This window comes from Malaya genurostris, chromosome 3 (assembly GCF_030247185.1).
Source record: "Malaya genurostris strain Urasoe2022 chromosome 3, Malgen_1.1, whole genome shotgun sequence".
Taxonomy (NCBI): Eukaryota; Metazoa; Arthropoda; class Insecta; order Diptera; family Culicidae; genus Malaya; species Malaya genurostris.
In genome coordinates, this window is record NC_080572.1 from 107372285 (window position 1) to 107392640 (window position 20356).

Sequence of the window (20356 nt, forward strand, 5' to 3'; positions counted from 1 at the left end):
TGGATACATTTTCTTTATTCAGTCACTTAACGATTTTTTTATATTCATCAAATCAGTGGAGAATGTGTTTAGTGATACACGATTCGGTTGGGTTGGTATACGACTGGATAATGCGCAATTTAAACCTTTTGAAGACGCAACACTTACACCAATCATATCAGTATCACACCCACAGACATCAGATCAGCCAATTTGTAGTGTAATGTAGTTCTTTTCAGTGCCATATTTAAAATAAAAAACTTGTCCCAAGATGACAAGATGCTCTTATTTGAAACATTTTTCACTTTATTTACGTTCTGAGAAAAAGAAAATCATAATCATTATAATCATAAAAAAGGATTAGCCATCACCACATTGTTTTATCGCTGTTTTTGCAGTTCGTTTATTTTTTTTTCGACTTCGGTAATAATTTTTTCTTCCTGCCCTAGTAGCTTCGAGCAAAAGCGATTTGTTTTTTGTTGCCATAAGCCACACTAACTGCACGGCCTGAAATACTACGCTTGGTAAGGAGGTAACAAGCTACACACAATGCGTTTTCGTTGGCTCAAGCTAGTTGAATTTTGGGAGGCAACCAAACACGTCAAACATCAGCTTACATGAGTGGGGTGATAAGTATTTCGGAGTCGTGAAAGTGCGATGAGTTCAGGCAAAAACTAAACAGAAGAATTGCAAACGAATAAACAAACCTAAATTAGTCAGAATCTGATGAATGGTATTTTCTTCTTTCTCTCATTGTTTTACTGTTTTCTCTTATTCAAATCTGTCGCGATTGCGTAGTTGCTTAAAACCGAAAGAAGGGTTCGTTAACACTTAAAACGCTTTACACCTAGGGTTCGATCTCTTCTTATGTCCCCCACATAATTCAAGCAAGCCTCCCCTCCATTAGTTATTGTATATATACAAATGAGACTTGCTCTACAATTGCCCATGTCTAGTGACAAACTGATCGACTAATTCTTCTTGAGGTCTTGGAAAACCGGAAGCGACACGTCACCCAGATAGTACTGTTTCTATTGAAGTGCATTTTGCATTGGAAAATCTTTGTGTCTAATGTGGCTGGAGATTGGCGCTAATAATTTAAATGTACTCACAGCTCTATCTGGGGAACCGATTGTTCACATCAAAATGTTTCGTTAGTCTGGACTTCCTAGCTGCGTATGAAGATGGGAAAATGTGTATAACTGTGGCCTTGTTAGGGTTGTGTTTTTTACGTCCGTGTATTTTTCTACGCTTAAATGTTTGTCCTTTTGTAGTCTAACAATAACTAGCTTTTTTTAATATATATAGTTTTTCCATAATAATTATGTAATATTCTAATTTCGCTTTTTTTATGCATAATTTCCATGATTTTATCTCGTCGTACGGGGGATGTCCTATCACTTTTTGTTTAACGTTCAGGGATATCAGTTATTTAATTATTTTCCCACATTTGTTTGCTAATCATACTTGTGGCATAGCGTTTACAATAAGTATATTTTATTTTTGTTTCTACTGTATTTAACAATGTTCGCTCAATGTACAGATCTGATTTGTGTTTCACTTTTGTTATTACTTTAAAAAATAAATAGTAAGTTTTTAGCAACTGTTCTTTCGAATTATTACGTTTTTTTTTTTGTTTTTGCCAGATTTTCTTCTTTTATTCATAAATTGTATTACCATTTCATAAATCAATCCTTTCGGCTTTTTGTTTTGATTATAATCATCCTAACGATTAATGAGATTTACATACATTCATACTTTTCATGTGTGTGTGTGTTAGTGAATAAATGACTTGCTATTGATGACTGGTTTTTATTCATTTTCTCTAAAGTTGATGATAATGCGAAGCAAAAACTAACCTCTAGACGTCATTTGTCCAGCTAACAAAAACCGAAGCTAGACTGAGTAAGCATTGAACTGATATACCAGTCTAAACAAACGAGTTGCTTTCTTAGGTTCGACAAAAAAAAAACGAAGTGACATATCTTTCAATCCAACCTTCAATGTTCCATTGATCGATATGGTAGCATCACCATCGGACATCCAAAGTGGACATATTTTTACATGCTTTGTAGGGAAAAACTTTAGCTGTTTTGAAACATGTTTGCCTTCCCATTTCTTTATAATCGAATGATTATAAAGAAAAATTTTCCATTATAACCTTAAAATTGATTAGCTTCTTAACATGCAAGATGCAATTAAAAATTCATTAGTTGTAAATTTGAGAACGCTAGTGCAAACTTCGTAATCAATTCGCGTCCGAATTGATTCGCGTTCGAAGATTTTTTGACGAAAGCAAATACAACTGTATTTCGCTACTTAAAAATGTTTTACAAACAGTAAGAAGTAACATTGTTAATAGCATTGGTTTACTTTAGTATCCAAGAATAAATCGATTAGTAACATTTCTCAAATTTGAAATGCCATCCGAAATTGTCATGCTTCATAACAAAGATAAGAGTGTATTTGACTGCTGTTTGCGCGGAACATCAGAAGCCACCTGTGGTTATGGGGTGTCCAATTTTTGGTCAACGATGAAAAACAGATATCAACATTTAATGAACAGAAGGGAAAAAATTAGTGAATGAGATGAAAAACTATTGCGTATTATTATACATACTAACCTTTTCATAGCTACACTAGTACAAAGAAATGATCTCTGATTTTATATTGTTTATATATTATCTCGTTAATTATGTTAATCTTCCCGTACATTCATATCCAGGCAGCCGCAATTCATGCATCTCAATCATACTAGAAGAAAAAAAAATCTAGCCTTATTCTAATTGCTACGGACACTAACTCTTCTGCTGCTTCGCTATCCCGGAAATGGAAAAGCGATGACGCAAAGATGAATTCCAGCAGCGGCGCTAGCTACGTGTTGACATTGGCTAACCAATAGAGGTGTGAGTGATGAAATCGGATGACTTCGGCCTAACTACTCGTGGCAAAGAGGGGCGAAACAACTACTTCGATAAGTTTTATGTCCTGTACTTAACACACCTTTCTTGCACTGCGCTTCAAAAAAAAAATCTCTTCAGCAGTAACAGTCTGTGGTATCTTCTTTAAACCATCGAATGAAATCCGTTTGTTTATTTTAAATTTAGAACTGGAAATACTTGTTTCATTCGTTTTCTACACACATATTGGATGCTCAGAAGGGAAATGATTCGCAAAGTGGAAATATTTGCAAGACGGTAGTGGTATAGTTTTGTTTGTTTTTGCTGTTGTTGAAAGGCAATTTCAGTTAATGCTTTTATTCCTCGCAGTCAATTTGTATATAGTTAATAACATTGAAACTGGGTACTGTGCAACTACCGTTTTTTTTAATGTTTTGATAATATGTTGTATGTTTTGAGCAGCAGCCTTAATAGTTTCTTAAGTGTTACCGATGGTAAAATTTTTCTAAATCTGGATCTTCCTTACAGTTACATCAATTTAAAATCATCAAATACCACTAAATACAGCTTCCCTCTACGTTGTTAGTTTTAGAAAAACTTCTTAAACCTTGGGATAAGTAATAATTACTCGGTTTCGCGGTAATCATAAGCCAAACAAGCTTGACTTAAGTCGAAAACACGTGTCAGGCTGACAGAACTTTAAGAAAAAACCTTAGTCCTTTGTCTACTGCTCAATCGAAGATTAAATTTCTTATTTCCGCAATACAATGTGTTCAATTTTTTTCTGTTCTTTAAATATTTTTATTAGTCTTCAACGAGAATACTATCTGTAACGGTTCTAGTGGTTCAGTAAATGTTTACGTTTATGATGTCTAATATGCGTACAATCTTGAACAACTGGTATAAAAACTGGATTCCACCTCAATAATATTTATGTACCTTCAACGAGCCTAATCATTTTTTTCGCACAATAACATGAACATCACTGTATTACATGCAACATTAGTTACCCATTTCAAAGTGTAGTTGTTCTTAGCAATGAAGCGAATATGTTGTTATATCCCACTATGTCACTCCCATCTGTTCCGCCTGTAGCGGCAGGGCCCTTCTCCTCTGCATTCGAGTTGCACTGCCACACATCAGGTTGATAATGGATTACACGGGGCCCGCCGTACGTGTCATTCGATAGGACCGTCCTAGTCGCCATTGTCGTTTTCATGAATGTACTAGCATTTGTAGTACTAAAATCATCTCCATGATCGGATACCAAGCTGGCAGTGTTGGTTACGGTCTTGGTACCGAGCGAAACTTTCCGGTCAACACCGGGTTCGAGTTCTTTACCTCCATTGTCACCCGATACAGTCGAGTCACCTCGATTGCCACTGCCACCGTTGCTGCTGCGATTGTTGTTATTGTTGAAGGTATAATTGTTGTTGCTGTTGTTTCCAGTGCCACTCCCATTTCCACCGTTTCCATGGTCACCATCACCACCGCCATCATCTCCATCGTCCCTATCACTACCATCTGGGGCATCGCTGCCGACCGGATGGTATTCTTCCGATTTTGTATCGAGTCACAGGCGTAGATCGTACGCGATCTTCGAGGCAATGTTCTTGAAGCCGATGCTAGTGCCTATGAGAAAAGAATAAAATTGTAATCCATGAAATGATTCGGTGGAGTTTTTATGTCGGTTAAAAATAAGTTGAATAATAGCTTAACAGATCGGCTGAAAAGTTCGTATCGTTTCTATGAGAGGGCGCCACTCGAATTAAATCCATACCATTTTCAGTTAGTACCAACCTTCAAAAGATACGTGTATAAATTTGACAGCTGTCTGATTATTAGTTTGTGAGATATTGCATTTTGAGTGAAGCTACTTTTGTTATTGTGAAAAAAAATGGAAAAAAAGGAATTTCGTGTGTTGATGAAACACTACTTTTTGATGGAAAAAAGTGCCGCCGTTACCAAAAAATGGCTTGATTAGTGTTATCCAGACTCTGCACCGGGCGAAGCACCAATTCGTAAGTGGTTTGCAAAATTTCGTACTGGTCATATGAGCACCGAAGACGATGAACGCAGTGGACGTCCAAAAGAGGCTGTTACCGATGAAAACGTGAAAAAAATCCACAAAATGATTTTCAATGACCGTAAAGTGAAGTTGATCGAGATAGCTGACACCCTGAAGATATCAAAGGAACGTGTTGGACATATTATTCACGAATATTTGGATATGAGAAAGCTTTGTGCAAAATGGGTGCCGCGTGAGCTCACAATCGATCAAAAACAACAACGAATTGATGATTCTGAGCAGTGTTTGGAGCTGTTATATCGAAATAAAACCGATTTTTTTCGTCGATATATAACAATGGACGAAACATGGCTCCATCACTTCACTCCAGAGTCCAATCGACAGTCAGCTGAGTGGACTGCACGCGATGATCCGAACCCAAAGCGTGGAAAGACTCAACAATCGGCCGGTAAGGTTATGGCGTCTGTATTTTGGGATTCGCATGGTATAATTTTCATCGATTACCATGAAAAATGAAAAACCATCAACAGTGACTATTATATAGCGTTATTAGAGCGTTTGAAGGACGAAATTTAAAAAAAACGGCCTCATTTGAAGAAGAAAAAAATTTTGTTTCATCAAGACAATGCACCGTGTCACAAGTCGATGAAAACCATGCTGAAATTGAACGAATTGGGCTTCGAATTGTTCCCTCATCCACCGTATTCTCCAGATTTGGCCCCCAGTGACTGTTTTCCTGTTCTCAGACCTCAAGAGAATGCTCGCTGGTAAAAAATTTAGAAGCAATGAAGAGGTAATCGCTGAAACTGAGGCCTATTATGAGGCAAAGGACAAATCGTACTACAAAAATGGTATCGAAAAGTTGAAAGATCGCTATAATCGCTGTATCGCCTCTGATGGCAATTATGTTGAATAACAAAAACGAAATTTGGCAAAAAAATGTGTGTTTCTATTAAACGATACGAACTTTTCAGCCGAACTGTTATTTTCAAGTAAACTAGTTGAAACTTTGTTGCCATCGACATTACAAACATTGAATAATTCCATAATGTTTTTCCATCAACAATAAAAAGACAAATACAAATTTCACAACGATTTTAAAACTATCGAGCGGAATAAAAATTTGAATTAACTGTTTTTTATGTGCCTTCAACCAAAATCTGTTTATGAAGATATGAACAATAAACATCGAAAAAACCTTATGTTCAGAAAGCTCAAAATTAATCCAAGTAGAGTGATTTCTCATTATTTTAAATTCATATATCATGATAATTGTCACTAATAGTACTGTTGTTGTACCGTTGAATTCCACTATGTCACGTCGTTACACTCTCACAAAGTCACTATTCTCACAGTCACTATTTTTCCGAAAGTGTATCAAACGTTATAATACAGATACGTATTTCGGAATGTTATTTACATCCTTCTTCAGTGTAACGGTTTTATTTTCGATGCACTGAAGAAGGATGTAAATAACATTCCGAAATACGTATCTGTATTATAACGTTTGATACACTTTCGGAAAAATAGTGACAGTGAAAATAGTGACTTTGTGAGAGTGTAATGACGTGACATAGTGGAATTCAACGGTGCAACAACAGTACTATTAGTGAGAATATTCTACTAACAGCTCAAACAGAAATTTAGTGATGATAATTGTAATATCACAATCGATGTTTCATCGCTATATTGTTTTCTTCGAGTTTATAATAGTGCATAGAACAAAAATGACTATTCTGCCATTCATCATTTTCGTCAAAATGTAGTTTTGAAAAAAGTAATATCCTGGTTTTATTTATGTTTTTACACTTCTTGCACCTCCATAGTGTGATCGCCATATTCAAGCCAACAAAAGTTTTTTAGGTTGCATTTCCGTTATCATTACATTGGGAAAACCTACCGATAGCTATCTGAATCAATGCAGAAATTGTATGTTATAATCTTATAATATTTAAGTTATTGCTACATCAATTAACCGTATCAATTTACATGTACGCTTACGTATATATAATGGTTTCGCAACCTTTTTTCAACTAGTATCTAAAACCATAGCTGTCATTAAAGATATGTTCGAATCAAGTAACGATAACTTACAAATGATAGCTAGTTCAATGTTTATGTTATAAAGAAACACTGCCATCACCTTGTTTTAACCAGCATAACATAAAAAACATGTTCGTGCTCTTGTTGCAACATAGTTGGGCTAAGTGGTATCAGAACTAGTTACGGGTTGCTAATATTGGAGCCAAATAAACTTATTTTCAACTAGTAGCTAGAAGCATAGTTGTTATTAAAGATAAGTTTGGATTAAGTAACAATAGCTAATAATTTATAATTAATTCAATATATCAAAAAGATGTGGTGATTTGAAACCTAAATAACTATTTCGAAACTAGTTAAGTTGTGAAGGAAGGGTGGTAATGTACCGACCGATAACTGAGCCGAACAGCTTGCATGCCGCATCGAACAAGAACGGTCAACAATGTGTTAACTTTGCGGCCTTCCGAGGAATGGTAGTCAGAAGCACCTTCTTTCCCCGCAAGGAGCAAAGCTACCTGAAGATCACCGGACCAAATCGACCATGTTTGATTGACGGAAAATTTTTCTGACATCAACAAAGTTCGCACCTACCGCGGAGCGAGTATAGATTCGGACCACTATTTGGTTGCTGTATGCCTGCGCTCAAAACTTTCGACGGTGGGTACCAATCATCGAAACCGAACGCAGCGGTTTAACATCGAGAGGCTCCGGGGTGCTGGAGTAGCCCAAGATTACGCGCAGCAGTTGTCAGTGGCACTACAAACGGAAGAGCAGTTTGGCGCAGCTAATCTTGAAGATGGCCGGAGAGACATCCGTTCTGCCATAGGTAGCACTGCATCAGCAACACTAGGTATGGCGGCCGCTCCGAACGTAAGGAACGACTGGTTCCAAGACGAATGTGAACAGTTAGTAGCCAAGAAGAATGCAGCTTGGGCAAGCAAGCTGCAACACCGGACGAAAGCAAACGAGGAGTAATACAGACAGGCGCGGAACAGATTAAACTCGGTATCCCGTAGAAAAAAGCGATCGCGATCGCGAAGCGATGGAACAGCTGTTCTGTACTAATGACACAAGAAAGTTCTACGAGAAGGTGAACCGTTCGCGCAGAGGCCATGTATCACAGGCTGATATGTGCAAGGACATCAACGGGAATCTTCTCGAGATTCTTCACGACTGTGAGGTGATCGAGAGGTGGCGGTAGTGTTTCGACGAGCACTTTAATGGCGATGTGGCGGAATACGAAAGTAGCGGCGCGGTAACGAACTTGGGAACGCGTGCAGAGGAAGATATACTGCCGGTCATAGATCTCCTAGAAGGTAAGGAGGAGAAGGTAACCCGGTTGAAAATAATAAGGCCGCTAGCGTTGAGCAACTACCAAGCGAGCTACTAAAACACGGTGGTAATGCACTAGTGAAAACACCGCACTCGTTACCAAGATCTGGGAGGACGAGGTTTTACCGGAGGAATGGATGGAAGGAATCGTGTGTCCCATCTACAAAAAGGGTGACAAGCTGGTTTGCTGCAATCACCACGCGATCACTCTGCTGAACGCCGCCTACAAGGTACTCTTCCAAATCCTATGCCGTCGACTTTCACCGATTGCAAGCGAATTCGTGGGACAATATCAGGCAGGGTTTATGGACGAACGTGCTACCACGGACCAAATGTTCGCCATCCGCCAGGTGTTGCGAAAGTTCCGCGAATACAATGCACTATGGTCCGAAACGGGAAATTAGCGTGACAAAAATATTTTCACTCTTAAATATTAGTTTTTTGTAGTTGGTGTCTTCGCAAAAGTTGTTTGTAATCAAATGGCGCTCCTTTTGATGAAAAAAGTTACTAGGGTGGTCCTCATTTAGATTGAAATCTGAAATCTAACTTTCTTAATTGAACTCAAAAACGTTCAAAGTTGTAGGAAATTTTATTGCGAGCAACTTTGTTTAAAAAAGCACCTTTCTAGCTCTTCATTTGATCGAGTTACACAAATTTTCCCGAGTAAAAGTAGGGTGGCTCCTAAAAAATCACTTTTTTTGTTCTAACTTTTTTGTGAAACGTTCTATCGAAAAGTTGTCTTGAGAAGAGTTGTTGCACTAATCACTGCGCACAATTTGACTCAACCAAGCTTTTTCATATGAGCTACCAGTAAAAAGTTATCATTGTTTATTCATCAAAAACTAGTCAAGCTTCAAATATCAATATTCATTACATGCCAGATCGATAAAAATGTATACTATGCGGTTCCTGAAAGGTCATAATATAAGTAAAAATTTAAGAGAAAATTGGAAGGGTGTTATTTTTTTAAACTTATTTAAATTAGTTTTAAAAACAACCTAAAAAAAAACAAAAACATTGCATAACTAAATAAATCGCCTTAACGTATCAACATACTTTCTTGAGCAAAATAATAGTATCATATCAGTTCTACAAATGTTCCATACATTGCTTTTTCGAGAAATGAGACACACAAAAACTACAGCCGAAAAAAGATTTTTTGTAAGTCAAAGCACTTCCTGAAACCCAAGAAAATCATTAGTTTGTTAAAATGAGTAGAATGTATTTATTCGAACCAAAACTCATTGTGCGTCGTTTTCCGGCTTTTACAGGCTATTCGGTACACAAGTGGATGAGAAAGAAGGGCCAGTGTCATAGGCGTCTTGGCACGATGTGGATAAAAATATTTGCATTTTACTAACTTGCACCAGCTTGTTGGAATGGTTGTCGAGATCATGAAAATTTCTGTTCATAAATTTATCATGGCCAACTAGTTCGGAATAACCATATTACACAGTATCTCTAATCCTCAGTTGTTCAAACTCAATTGAAGTAGTTATTTTGGTAATAAATAAATTAAAATTGTTCTGCAATCTATTTTCGGCTGTAGTTTTTGTGTGTCTCATTTCTCGAACGGACAATGTATGGAATATTTGTAGAACTAATTTGATACTATCAGTAAGTATGTTGATAAGTTAACGCGTTTAATAGTTCTGCAATGTTTTTGAGTTTTTTGAAGGTATTTTTAAAACTAATTTAAATAAGTTAAAAAAAATAACACCCTTCCAATTTTTACTTATATTATGACCTTTTAGGAACCGCATAGGATACATTTTTATCGATCTGGCATATAATGAATATTGATATTTGAAGCTCGACTAATTTTTGATGAATAAACAATAATAACTTTTTACTGGTAGCTCATATGAAAAAGCTTGGTTGAGCCAAATTGTGCGCAATGATTAGTTCAATAACTCTTCTTAAGACAACTTTTCGATAGAACGTTTCACAAAAAAGTTAGAACAAAAATAAGTGATTTTTTGGGAGCCACCCTTCTTTTACTCGGGAAAATGAATGTAACTCGATCGAATGAAGAGCTAGAGAGATACTTTTTTCAACAAAGTTGCTCAAAATAAAATTTTCTACAACTTTATTGTACAACGAAATCGTTTTTGAGTTCAATTAAGAAAGTTAGATATCAGATTTCAATCTAAATAAGAACCAACCTAGTAACATTTTCCATCAAAAGGTGCGTCATTTGATTACAAACAACTTTTGTGAAGACACCAACTACAAAAAACTAATATATGTTCGAGTATCGGGGATAAACTCGAGTCCCTTCGAAACTTTCAGAGGGCTACGGCAAGGTGATGGCCTTTCGTGTCTGCTATTCAACATTGCTTTGGAGGGTGTGATAACGAGTGGCACGATTTTCAGAAAGTCCGTCCAGCTACTTGGTTTCGCTGATGGTATTGACATTATAGCACGCAACTTTGAGAAGATGGAAGATACGTACACCGGACTAAAAGCGGATCGGACTAGACATCAATGTGTCAAAGACAAAGTACATGAAAGGCAGGGGCTCGAGAGAAGATAATGTCAGCCACCCATCACGAGTTCTGATTGGTGGTGATAAAATCGAAATGGTCGACGAGTTCGTGTACTTGGGCTTACTGGTGACTGCCGATAATGACAACAGCAGAGAAATTCAGAGACGCATATTGTCAGGAAATCGTGCTTACTTTGGACTGCGCAGGACGCTCCGATCGAGCAAAATTCGCCGTCGTACAAAGTTAACTATCTACAAAACGCTGAATAGACCGGTTATCCTCTACGGGCACGAGTCTTGGACAATGCCTGCGGAGGATCAACGTGCACTAGGTGTTTTTGAACGGAAGGTGTTGCGAACCATCTTCGGCGGAGTGCGGATGGAAGACGGTACGTGGAGAAGGCGAATGAACCATGAACTGCACCAGTTGCTGGAAGGATCAACCCTCGTCCAAACGGCCAAGGTCGGGCGGTTACGGTGGGCCGGGCATGTTGTTAGAATGTCGGAGAACAACGCAATTAAAATGATTCTCGATAATGATCCGACCGGTATAAGAAGCGTGCAAGATGGATCGATCAAATTGAGGACGACCTGCGAATCCTTCGCAGCTACCGAGGCTGGCGGCGAACAGCTATGAACCGAGTTGAATGGAGACGCCTCCTGTACAAAGCAGAGACCCGCGTGGTCTACGACTGAAAGAGTTAGAGTAGTAAGCCAGACACAAATTTTCAAACACTCAGGGAAACGTGTCCCATTTGAGCCAATTTTGATTCCGTGTTCCACCTACACGTCACTTGCATTATAGTTTGTCGTATGTGCGAACCCCAATCGAGAAGGATTCCTAGTGCCAACAGGACTGTAGCACTAGCAAAGTAAATATCGAATTAGTTGCGGAAACTATTGAAATAGAAGATCAAGTTTCGCATCGTAATTTAATACCGTTTTCGTTTTTGAACCTAGACGCGGGCTACTCTGACTCCGAGTAAAACGAACACGTGGTACGCGCCCTAAACAACAACTCATGAAAAAAAGATAAAATAAACAAACTCGGCTGGATGCGTGGTGCGACCCGTGAAAATTTTCAGAGCGAAACTACGCAATTGGAGTCCGCTCTAGAGCGACCTCAGGTTGCTAAAACAAACATATCAAACGTTGTTTGGGCGACTCTGGGACAGCTTTCGGGCTGCTCTGATCAATAAACGAAAACGGTATAAGTAACGTGACCTCTCACTTCATACCAAGCAAATCTCAAAGGAATCTTCCTGTGACTAAGAACTACTCTATTTCTTACCTGATATTCTCTTGAACCGCACACCGTTGAGGGACAACCGCGGCAGCTTGCAGACTTCGATCTCCCATTGCACCAACGAGTCCGTGTTGGGATCACCGTGTACACACAGTAGAACAAATCTGCAATTATAGGAGACGACATAAGTACACACCAACGGCTTTGCACTAACAACTAATTACCTCTCCCGCTGTTCGTAATCACAATTGTTCTTATCCAGAACGGACCGTATCTCTGCCATAATCTCGTCCGGTAGCCTCGGGGATGTGGTCTTCATCGACCAGGTGAAACGCAGCACGCGAGGTTTCACCGGTTCCTCCGCGTTCGAGCCACTGCTTAATAGTAGTAGTAGATAGTAGTTCGGGTCAATTTGTTTTTTTTTTTCCCATGTCAAACATTGTTTTGTGTGTTTTCATATTCGCAAATTTCGAACATGAATGCGACGGTCGGGTTGTGTTCGCACACGTGAACATGCGGACAATTGTAACCAAGGGTTTGATCGGTTTTGAGATTGTATGTTTTTATTTTTCGAAAGGCAGCGCAATGGAAAATGGGAGAGAAATAGAAAACAGAGGTAATTTTTGCAATTAGCACTCGAGGCCCTAACTCTATGCTAATGTGTGATCGTACATGATTAGTGTTATTCGTGAGAGGTCTTTTTTCTGTGTGAATGTTGAATAACTCTAGTTTCTGTTAAAAAAAAACTCAACGGTAAACTCGGAGTTCAAATAGAGGGAGTTAACTTACCTAGGATTTCTGGATTATAGAAATAGTAGGCAATGGAAATATTACCGGCCTAACGGAGTAAAACAAGCGGGCACTTTTGGGATGTCAAAAATGCTTCTATGTGTACTAGATTCTCTCTTTGGTGTATATTTTTGTGAAAAATAGGGCGCACACAACATTTATAACCACATGCAACAAACAAACACAATCAACATATGGCGATGCAGGAAGCACACAAAGCTTTTAATAAGTGGAAAAGTATTACAGTTAACATTAACGTGAAAACGACATCCAGAGACAACAAAACAGAAATTAAAATATTTGGCTTTCGCTGCATAAATTCATGTAAATAACTTCCACTTGCACAAGTCAGGGTTTGGTTTAGCGAAACTAGATGGCGCGCTGAGAGAACCGACTATTTCGATTGTGTACAGATAACTCCCTCTAAGTGTGATTATTTCTAACTGTTTCAACAGTGTTTCTGTTTTTTTTTCTATGTTTTCATGTTTAATTTTCTCAAAACATGTTTGAGTGAGACTATGTGTTAGAAAAAAAAACAAGAAGTAACTTGCAAATTCCGAAACGAAAACTAATTGTAAAAAGTATTGGAGTCACTAATAGTTTTCAATCAATCATATTTACCTATTTGATGAAGTATTTGGTTGGCCTTCGTTGGGCCTAAAACGAACGGAAAATAAAAGAAAAACGCAAATATCGGTTAACGACGAAACGAAAACGGAAAAGGAACACAGGGTTAGAGAAATTAAATGCAAGGAAAGAACAATCATAAGAGAGGTAGGATAGCACGAACTTAGAGTTAGACTAGAGTGTGAACTAGATTTGCAATGTAAACGGTGGGAAAAGTTTGCCTTTTGATAATACGACGTTCTCGGTTATTCGTACGACGGAATGCAACGGATTGATCTGCTGTTGTAAGTAACTTTAATATATTGGATTTAGAACACGCGTTGGATAGAGAACTCATTGTAGACAATATTTGCTACGAAACAAAACAAAAGAAAAAAAAACGATCGTAACCAGTCACACAGATTCAACACTACCAAACACTCAGAATTATTGCTGGTTAGATTAGGTTTTTTAGTACATGATAAAGCAAAGTTATTTACATGAACCATTGATCGGTAGGAGTGAGTAGCTACTTGAAAATGGCAGTAAATATCGGGATTTGTGGATAAGTGTTCTCGAACAGTTTTGTTTGTGTGCAATCGTGGCATTTTTGTGCAAGAAAAAAAAAGAATGAGAACGCAATGCTGTGAAAGCCGAAAAACTAAAAAAATAAACGTAAAATTAAAAGACTCCCACTATGATTTCTTAGAACATCCACGCTAAACAATGACACATATTATAAATGGACACAGTTGTCATTTAGAGTTGCTCTGCCGGTCCGCATAGTAGCGCTGCAATCAGTTGAAGGGATAGTCATTCTGTGGTTCAAAATTGGAATATAATACAAAATTCGGCTTTTTTTAGCGAAAGTAAGCTTTGCAGGTTTTATTGCTTAAAAATGTACAATGGATAAGATTAATTCGCTAGTGTATTATTAAAGTTGCCTTTCATACTTTTTTACTTGTCTGGCCTAACACACCTAAACAGAGGATCAAATAACATTCAGATGGTTCGGTAGAAGATCTCTCTACATTTGGTGTAGAGGTTGTCTTTTGGAATGGTCCACTACCTTCTATCTTAGATGGCGAGAGGTTTCTCACCGCGGGTGGACGCATCGGTTTTTCAAAGCAAACCTAGATGACTAATGATTAGTTAAAATCAATAGATTAGATTGCTATGTCCTCTTCTGCGTTCGAATAGAATCGTTCTGCTGCCTACAAGTCTACCTCTTCCACAGCGGGATGAAAACATATATTAATAATTTATATGATATAATACTAATTTTTTTTCTAAAAGCTCTCAAATTGTTGTTACCTTAAAAACGAACTGAAAATACCATTGATGAAAATCGATCTAAACTATTAATAAACTCAGCTTTCCTATGCAACTTAGGATGTTTTTTTTTCTTCTTTACTTTTGTATAATAGTTTGAAGATTATTTTTCTAAACAACGCCTGCAACTGTGTGTGTGTGCTCTTCTTATCGTTAAATTGACACTAACAATTGTATGTATGTGTGTGTGTGTGGGTGTGTTTTTACATAGCATTCACTATATGCCTATCACACTCGGGCGTCTATCTCGCCGCCTGTCTCACGATTGCTTTTAATTTTGAAACTAAAAGAAAAAAGAAAGAAAATGAAGAGAAAAATACGAATCACAGTAAGGAAGGAAATGAAGTTTCTGCAAATAGCAAATCCTCCGTCATTCATTATGCGAGATAAAATCGGAACGAAGACAGTAAGGATCGGAAATAGTAGATAGGATGATAGTAATGCGAATGAATTGACGGTACAATTTTTAAATATCCAAAGGCGACTAGACTAGAAATCGGTAAAAAAATGTTTTATAATAATCTGCACGATGGCTATAAAGAAATTTAGAAACGTCACTTCCGTCACTGAAATCTCGGACAAAAAGATGTCGCCAGCATTGCAATAGACTTTTTTCAGAACAATTCGAGCGTATTTCACTACCGCATAATTTGTATGAATGGCCTATGATCACTGAAACATAAGTACATATATTAGATGGTATTTTTGTACATCCTCTCACTTCACATAAGGTTTTTTTTTGTTTAGTAACGTAATGATTCCATTAGAGAGTTTCTATTCAAATAAAAGCTACAATTGAAAATACTAATCTCTCCTCGGCTAATTTTTAGAGAAAACAACCGGCAGCACTGTATCCACAAGTAGTAACAGGCTTAGAACTTGTTGCTTTCGTACTGCAGGCTAAGTAAGGATACAAATTCAAATATTCTACCTAATTATTGAAATACAATTTTTCTTGCTTATTTTGCAAAGCGAAGATCAGTCGATGGAACCCAAAATAAGGCGAACGATTTTCACGTCATTTTGAAAATAAAAAATAAAATAAAATAAAACAATCTTTAGCCCCGTGTCCCGTATCTCGGCTGCATTCGTAGTGTGGGTAATGTTTTCGTTTTTGTATTTTACACAATACAAAAAATGAGCTTTTTCAAAGCCTACTAACGCATACCCTATCACGGATTCTTTTGATTCTTTTTTTTTGTGTCTCGTATGACTGCTACGATTACGATTAGTTTTGTAAAATATGTCCCATTTGTATATTCGTGTGTGTATTCAGTAGCGGATATGGGGATCTCATTTGTTTTGTAACATTTTGTTTGTTTACTTATTTAGTCTCATGATTCAGCCTAGAAAAATGGGAGAAGAAAAAAAGAAATTTTGCAATCAGAATAAACGAATGCGATTGGTTGTGGATGTGTGTTGAGAAAGATTTTTTTTTATTTGTTTAGTCATTGGTGGAATGTATAACAGCTGTGATGGATTAGAAAGAGAAACGAAAGAAAATAAAGAGCTCTTTTGATTTATTGAACTTTGGCTGTGATGGCGTCTTTTTTCAGCGCTGGTTATGAGACTAAAACTTGTCCGCTGCTACTGCTTTGATTACGGCACGAAAATGTACAGTACAGTAAGGCATTGATTTTGCTGCTATGGTACTAGGTTCGATTTGATGACATGAACAATTTTGTTTTTTTTTGTATTGGCCGAAATTAACATGTGTGGGTATAATTTTACTGTCTCTAGCCTTCGATAGCAAGAGTGAGAGGATGCACAATGTTGTTTTTTAGTATTGTTTCTAGGTAATTTTCTACAGTATTGAGATTCGCTCGATTGTTCACAGTTTTTTTTGTTGTAGAAATCTTGAGAGCGTCTAGCTTCTGAATAATAGCCGTCGCATTTGAACAACTGATTCTTCGTGGAGGTGTAATTGAGGGCAGGGTAGTATGCACAATGATTAATGTATTACTATAATAACTAGTTGGAAAGAGTAAATAAGAGGAAGAATTGGCGAACGGATGCCCTCAAGTCATACACGAACTGTAACTCGAGTAGTTTATGAGGCTCTTCAACCATTAGATAATCATTAGGGCATAGTTTCGCTCTACATTTTCGACTACATTTACAACTACTTCCAATTGGTATTAAACACAAAGGATTTGAATTCTTTAAATTCCACTACATTAATTTGTGATACCTATCACAACATACATATTCAGTTACGTATTTTATTCACTACTTATGATTATCGTCAGTTTCGAATTCGTTTCAAACGCTGATTAAGATCATAACTAGTGAACGATATACCTATTTGTGTACGTACTTAGTGACTAATATCGTTAGCATATGAAGTTGTGAATAGTAACAGTGTACGAATCAATGTAGTGGATTTGAAACGAAACGAATCCTTAGTGTGTAAAAAGCAAAGGTACAAACATATAACTATCGCATATCTAAGAAACTTAAAAAAAAACAAAATTCTTTAGTATTTATATTCAAATTTGAAATATCCACAAGTTTTTTAAAGGTTTCGATCCATTTATAGGTAAAGATTCATGACGATATGTCATAACATCATTTTCCTACACACCAAGTTTTGATTTAGCAGTTCGGCTTTTTTTACGAAATCTTTCGTAAACATAAGACATAATCGGTTTTTGATACATTTCATTTTACAGAAATTATGTGAATTATTATCAAGCGATCAGCTGTACGCATCAAGTTTTACAGAATTCTGTAAATAAAAATAGAATGTGTACGGTAAATCTGAAAATTCGAGTACGGTAAAAAACCGAAAAAATGATAAAATCAACTTATTATAACGTACAATGGACAACTTTGAAAATTACTTGTCATACGGAGATAATTTTAAAGATTCAAGCATATTTCATATGCAGCTGGTAAGATTAAACAGCCAAATTGAAATGATTGTGAAATGATGAATTAAAATAGTATAGTTTTGAAGCAAAAATACAAAAATGTATTAAACTGCCGGGTTAAGAAAAAATATTGAAATTACCGAGTTCGTTAGATTATTTCATGAAAGTTACAGAATGGATCGGTCGGCTTTGACATATTATTGAAAATTACATTATCGAACGCTCGGTATTTAATTTATTTATCGAACGGTTTAAAAGTCGATAAAAAATTACCGAATTCTGCGAAATTTTCTTAGTGTTTAACTTTCAAATTAATCACTTTGCTTGGTTATCTAAAACGAAAGCCGAAATGGTTTTGTTCGATTCAAATCGGATGAGTTTCCGAAATCTGATCAATGATATACCAGTAATTTAATAACACTAGTCGAAATTCATCAGTAGCAATTGACAAAACAGTACTTTAAATATTTACTCAGAACTCAAGAACTTTGTCCGGTAAATTACCAACAATCGACTGTTCTAGACTATTTTCACCGATTAATTGAAACTCCAAACTGTGATAAGAAAAATCATTTGATGAAATTTTTTTTCGGCGTAGAAATATATATATATATATATATATATATATATATATATATATATATATATATATATATATATATATATATATATATATATATATATATATATATAGATATATATATATATATATATATATATATATATATATATATATATATATATATATATATATATATATATATATATATATATATATATATATATATATAGATATATATATATATATATATATATATATATATATATATATATATATATATATATATATATATATATATATATATATATATATATATATATATATATATATATATATATATATATATATATATATATATATGTGGTGATCAGGTTTTAAACATCTACAGCTCAACCAATTTCAAACAAATTGTTTATATTACTACACCTACTGCTTGAAAATATTTCTACGTATCGATTCGAGTCAATTAAACTATATATTAAAATATTGATGACATTGAACAGAGACGACAGTTTCGCATTCATCAGTTCACGGTTTTCATTAAATTTCCGCCCTTGTGCGTTCGCATTTAAGGAAATCGCACACAAAAAACAAAAACACTCTGATTGGGTCGATGATGCCGTAAAGAAGGTTACTGTGGACATCAGCATGTGGACCTTCTGCGGGTTTACTTTATGCGCAGTTCGTCACGAATCACTCGCGCAAAACAAGAATTTGTATTGAACCCAAAGATGCCAGGTGTGCAGATTTTGTAAATAAGCAGCAATTTTATTTTTGCAGACTTTTAAAATCGCCACGGTCAATTTTTTTGCTCGCCACACCGATTCCGTGCATCATACTGTAAAGAGAAATCGAAGTTCGCAGACTTTTTTTAAGAGTTTACAGGCTGAAAATTTTTGAGTTTTTTCCTGGCATTTCTAATCGAACCGACTTACACTATGTTCGGTTTGATGAAGCCGTAGAAAAGGTTGCTACGCATTCACTACTAGACCGTTTGTGGATTTGTTTTGTGCGTCGTTCGCTTCGAACGGTAGACATTTTCATCGGAATTCCGTTGTTTCTTCACATTCGAGGTAGACGCAATATGACCTCGATCATGGAGCGCTGGATGAACGTGATTAGCACCTTTCAACAATCAACACTCACAAGCTAAACGGTTATTTTCAGAGTATCCAAAATTCTCAATGAATAATTTTCGAAAAAAAATTGGGGGTGGGGTGTTTAGCAAAACGATTAGTCGCCCACCAAACCAATTATCGAAAACTAATGATTGTTTTATGAGCTCACAAGAATTTTCTGTAAATATTTAGAAGAGTTATTTGTCTACCAAGCAAAAACTTACTCCAGTTTTATTTTTCACAGTTTCGAATTTTGCAAAGAAAAATGGAATTTTTATAGTCATTTCACTGAATGATACATTAAGTTAAAAATATTAAATTGGTTTCAAGCTACGAGTAAAAATAGATGCAGATTTCAATCTCGTTCTGTTCTCTCAAGTTCTTATTGAAATCAGATAAAAATATATACACAGAAAGAAATAATGAAATTTACACGACATGTAATTCAATAGCAACATGGAATAGACATAGGTTGAATCTAAAGTTTGCTTGAAAACCATCATCGATGCAAAACTAATTCACTAATTTTCAATGAACAGAACTGTATCTTTCAAATAACGCTTAGTATTGCGATTGAATTAAATTGAAATGTACAAAATTTTAAAGTAAGTTTATATTTAATTGCCTGCTCCAAATATGTGCTGAAAATAGATGTAAATTCACAAAATATTTCCATCTGTGTAAATCACAAAAATAATTGTATTCGAAGAAAGAGAACAACTGCAAAAAACTGCAGAAAATTGGTTAATAGGCAAAATATGCTTTAAGGTCTGAGGACAGAGGGTCGCGTGTTGAGTTTTAAATCGACCACGTGGCTCGCTCAATTCCCTTTACGTATCGTATTTCTCTTGTACTCTCTCGTATATGAGCAAACTGTACCGGGTTGCCAGCATACATTTTATTATTTTGATGAGAAGTTTTATCACATTAATCTATCGTAAGGGTTGGACATTACATGGATTCCAATGAACAATGAAAAAATATTCAACTTTCACAACGATTGAATGTCTGTGCGTTTGGCAGCCTTGTCAAAGCCAATTTTATATCTCTCTCCTTTTTCAT

General features: G+C 36.2%; 1 protein-coding gene across 22 annotated transcripts in view; it reads right to left on the reverse strand.

Annotated features, from left to right (window-relative positions):
• Positions 1 to 264: 264 nt before the first annotated feature.
• LOC131439075 (serine/threonine-protein kinase MARK2-like) overlaps positions 265 to 20356 on the reverse strand; it is a 143548-nt gene continuing 123456 nt past the window's right edge. For 14 of the 22 annotated variants that reach the window (XM_058609636.1, XM_058609626.1, XM_058609642.1 and 11 more), the window contains 4 exons: positions 13425 to 13460; positions 12239 to 12391; positions 12060 to 12178; positions 265 to 4511 (listed from right to left, as the gene is read on the reverse strand). In XM_058609636.1, the coding sequence (XP_058465619.1) occupies positions 4453 to 4511; positions 12060 to 12178; positions 12239 to 12391; positions 13425 to 13460 (367 nt within the window). In that variant the 3' untranslated portion in view covers positions 265 to 4452. Of the gene's footprint in view, positions 4512 to 12059; positions 12179 to 12238; positions 12392 to 13424; positions 13461 to 14258; positions 16088 to 20356 lie in introns of those variants that run through there. The other 8 variants (XM_058609635.1, XM_058609633.1, XM_058609640.1 and 5 more) reach the window with 5 other exon arrangements.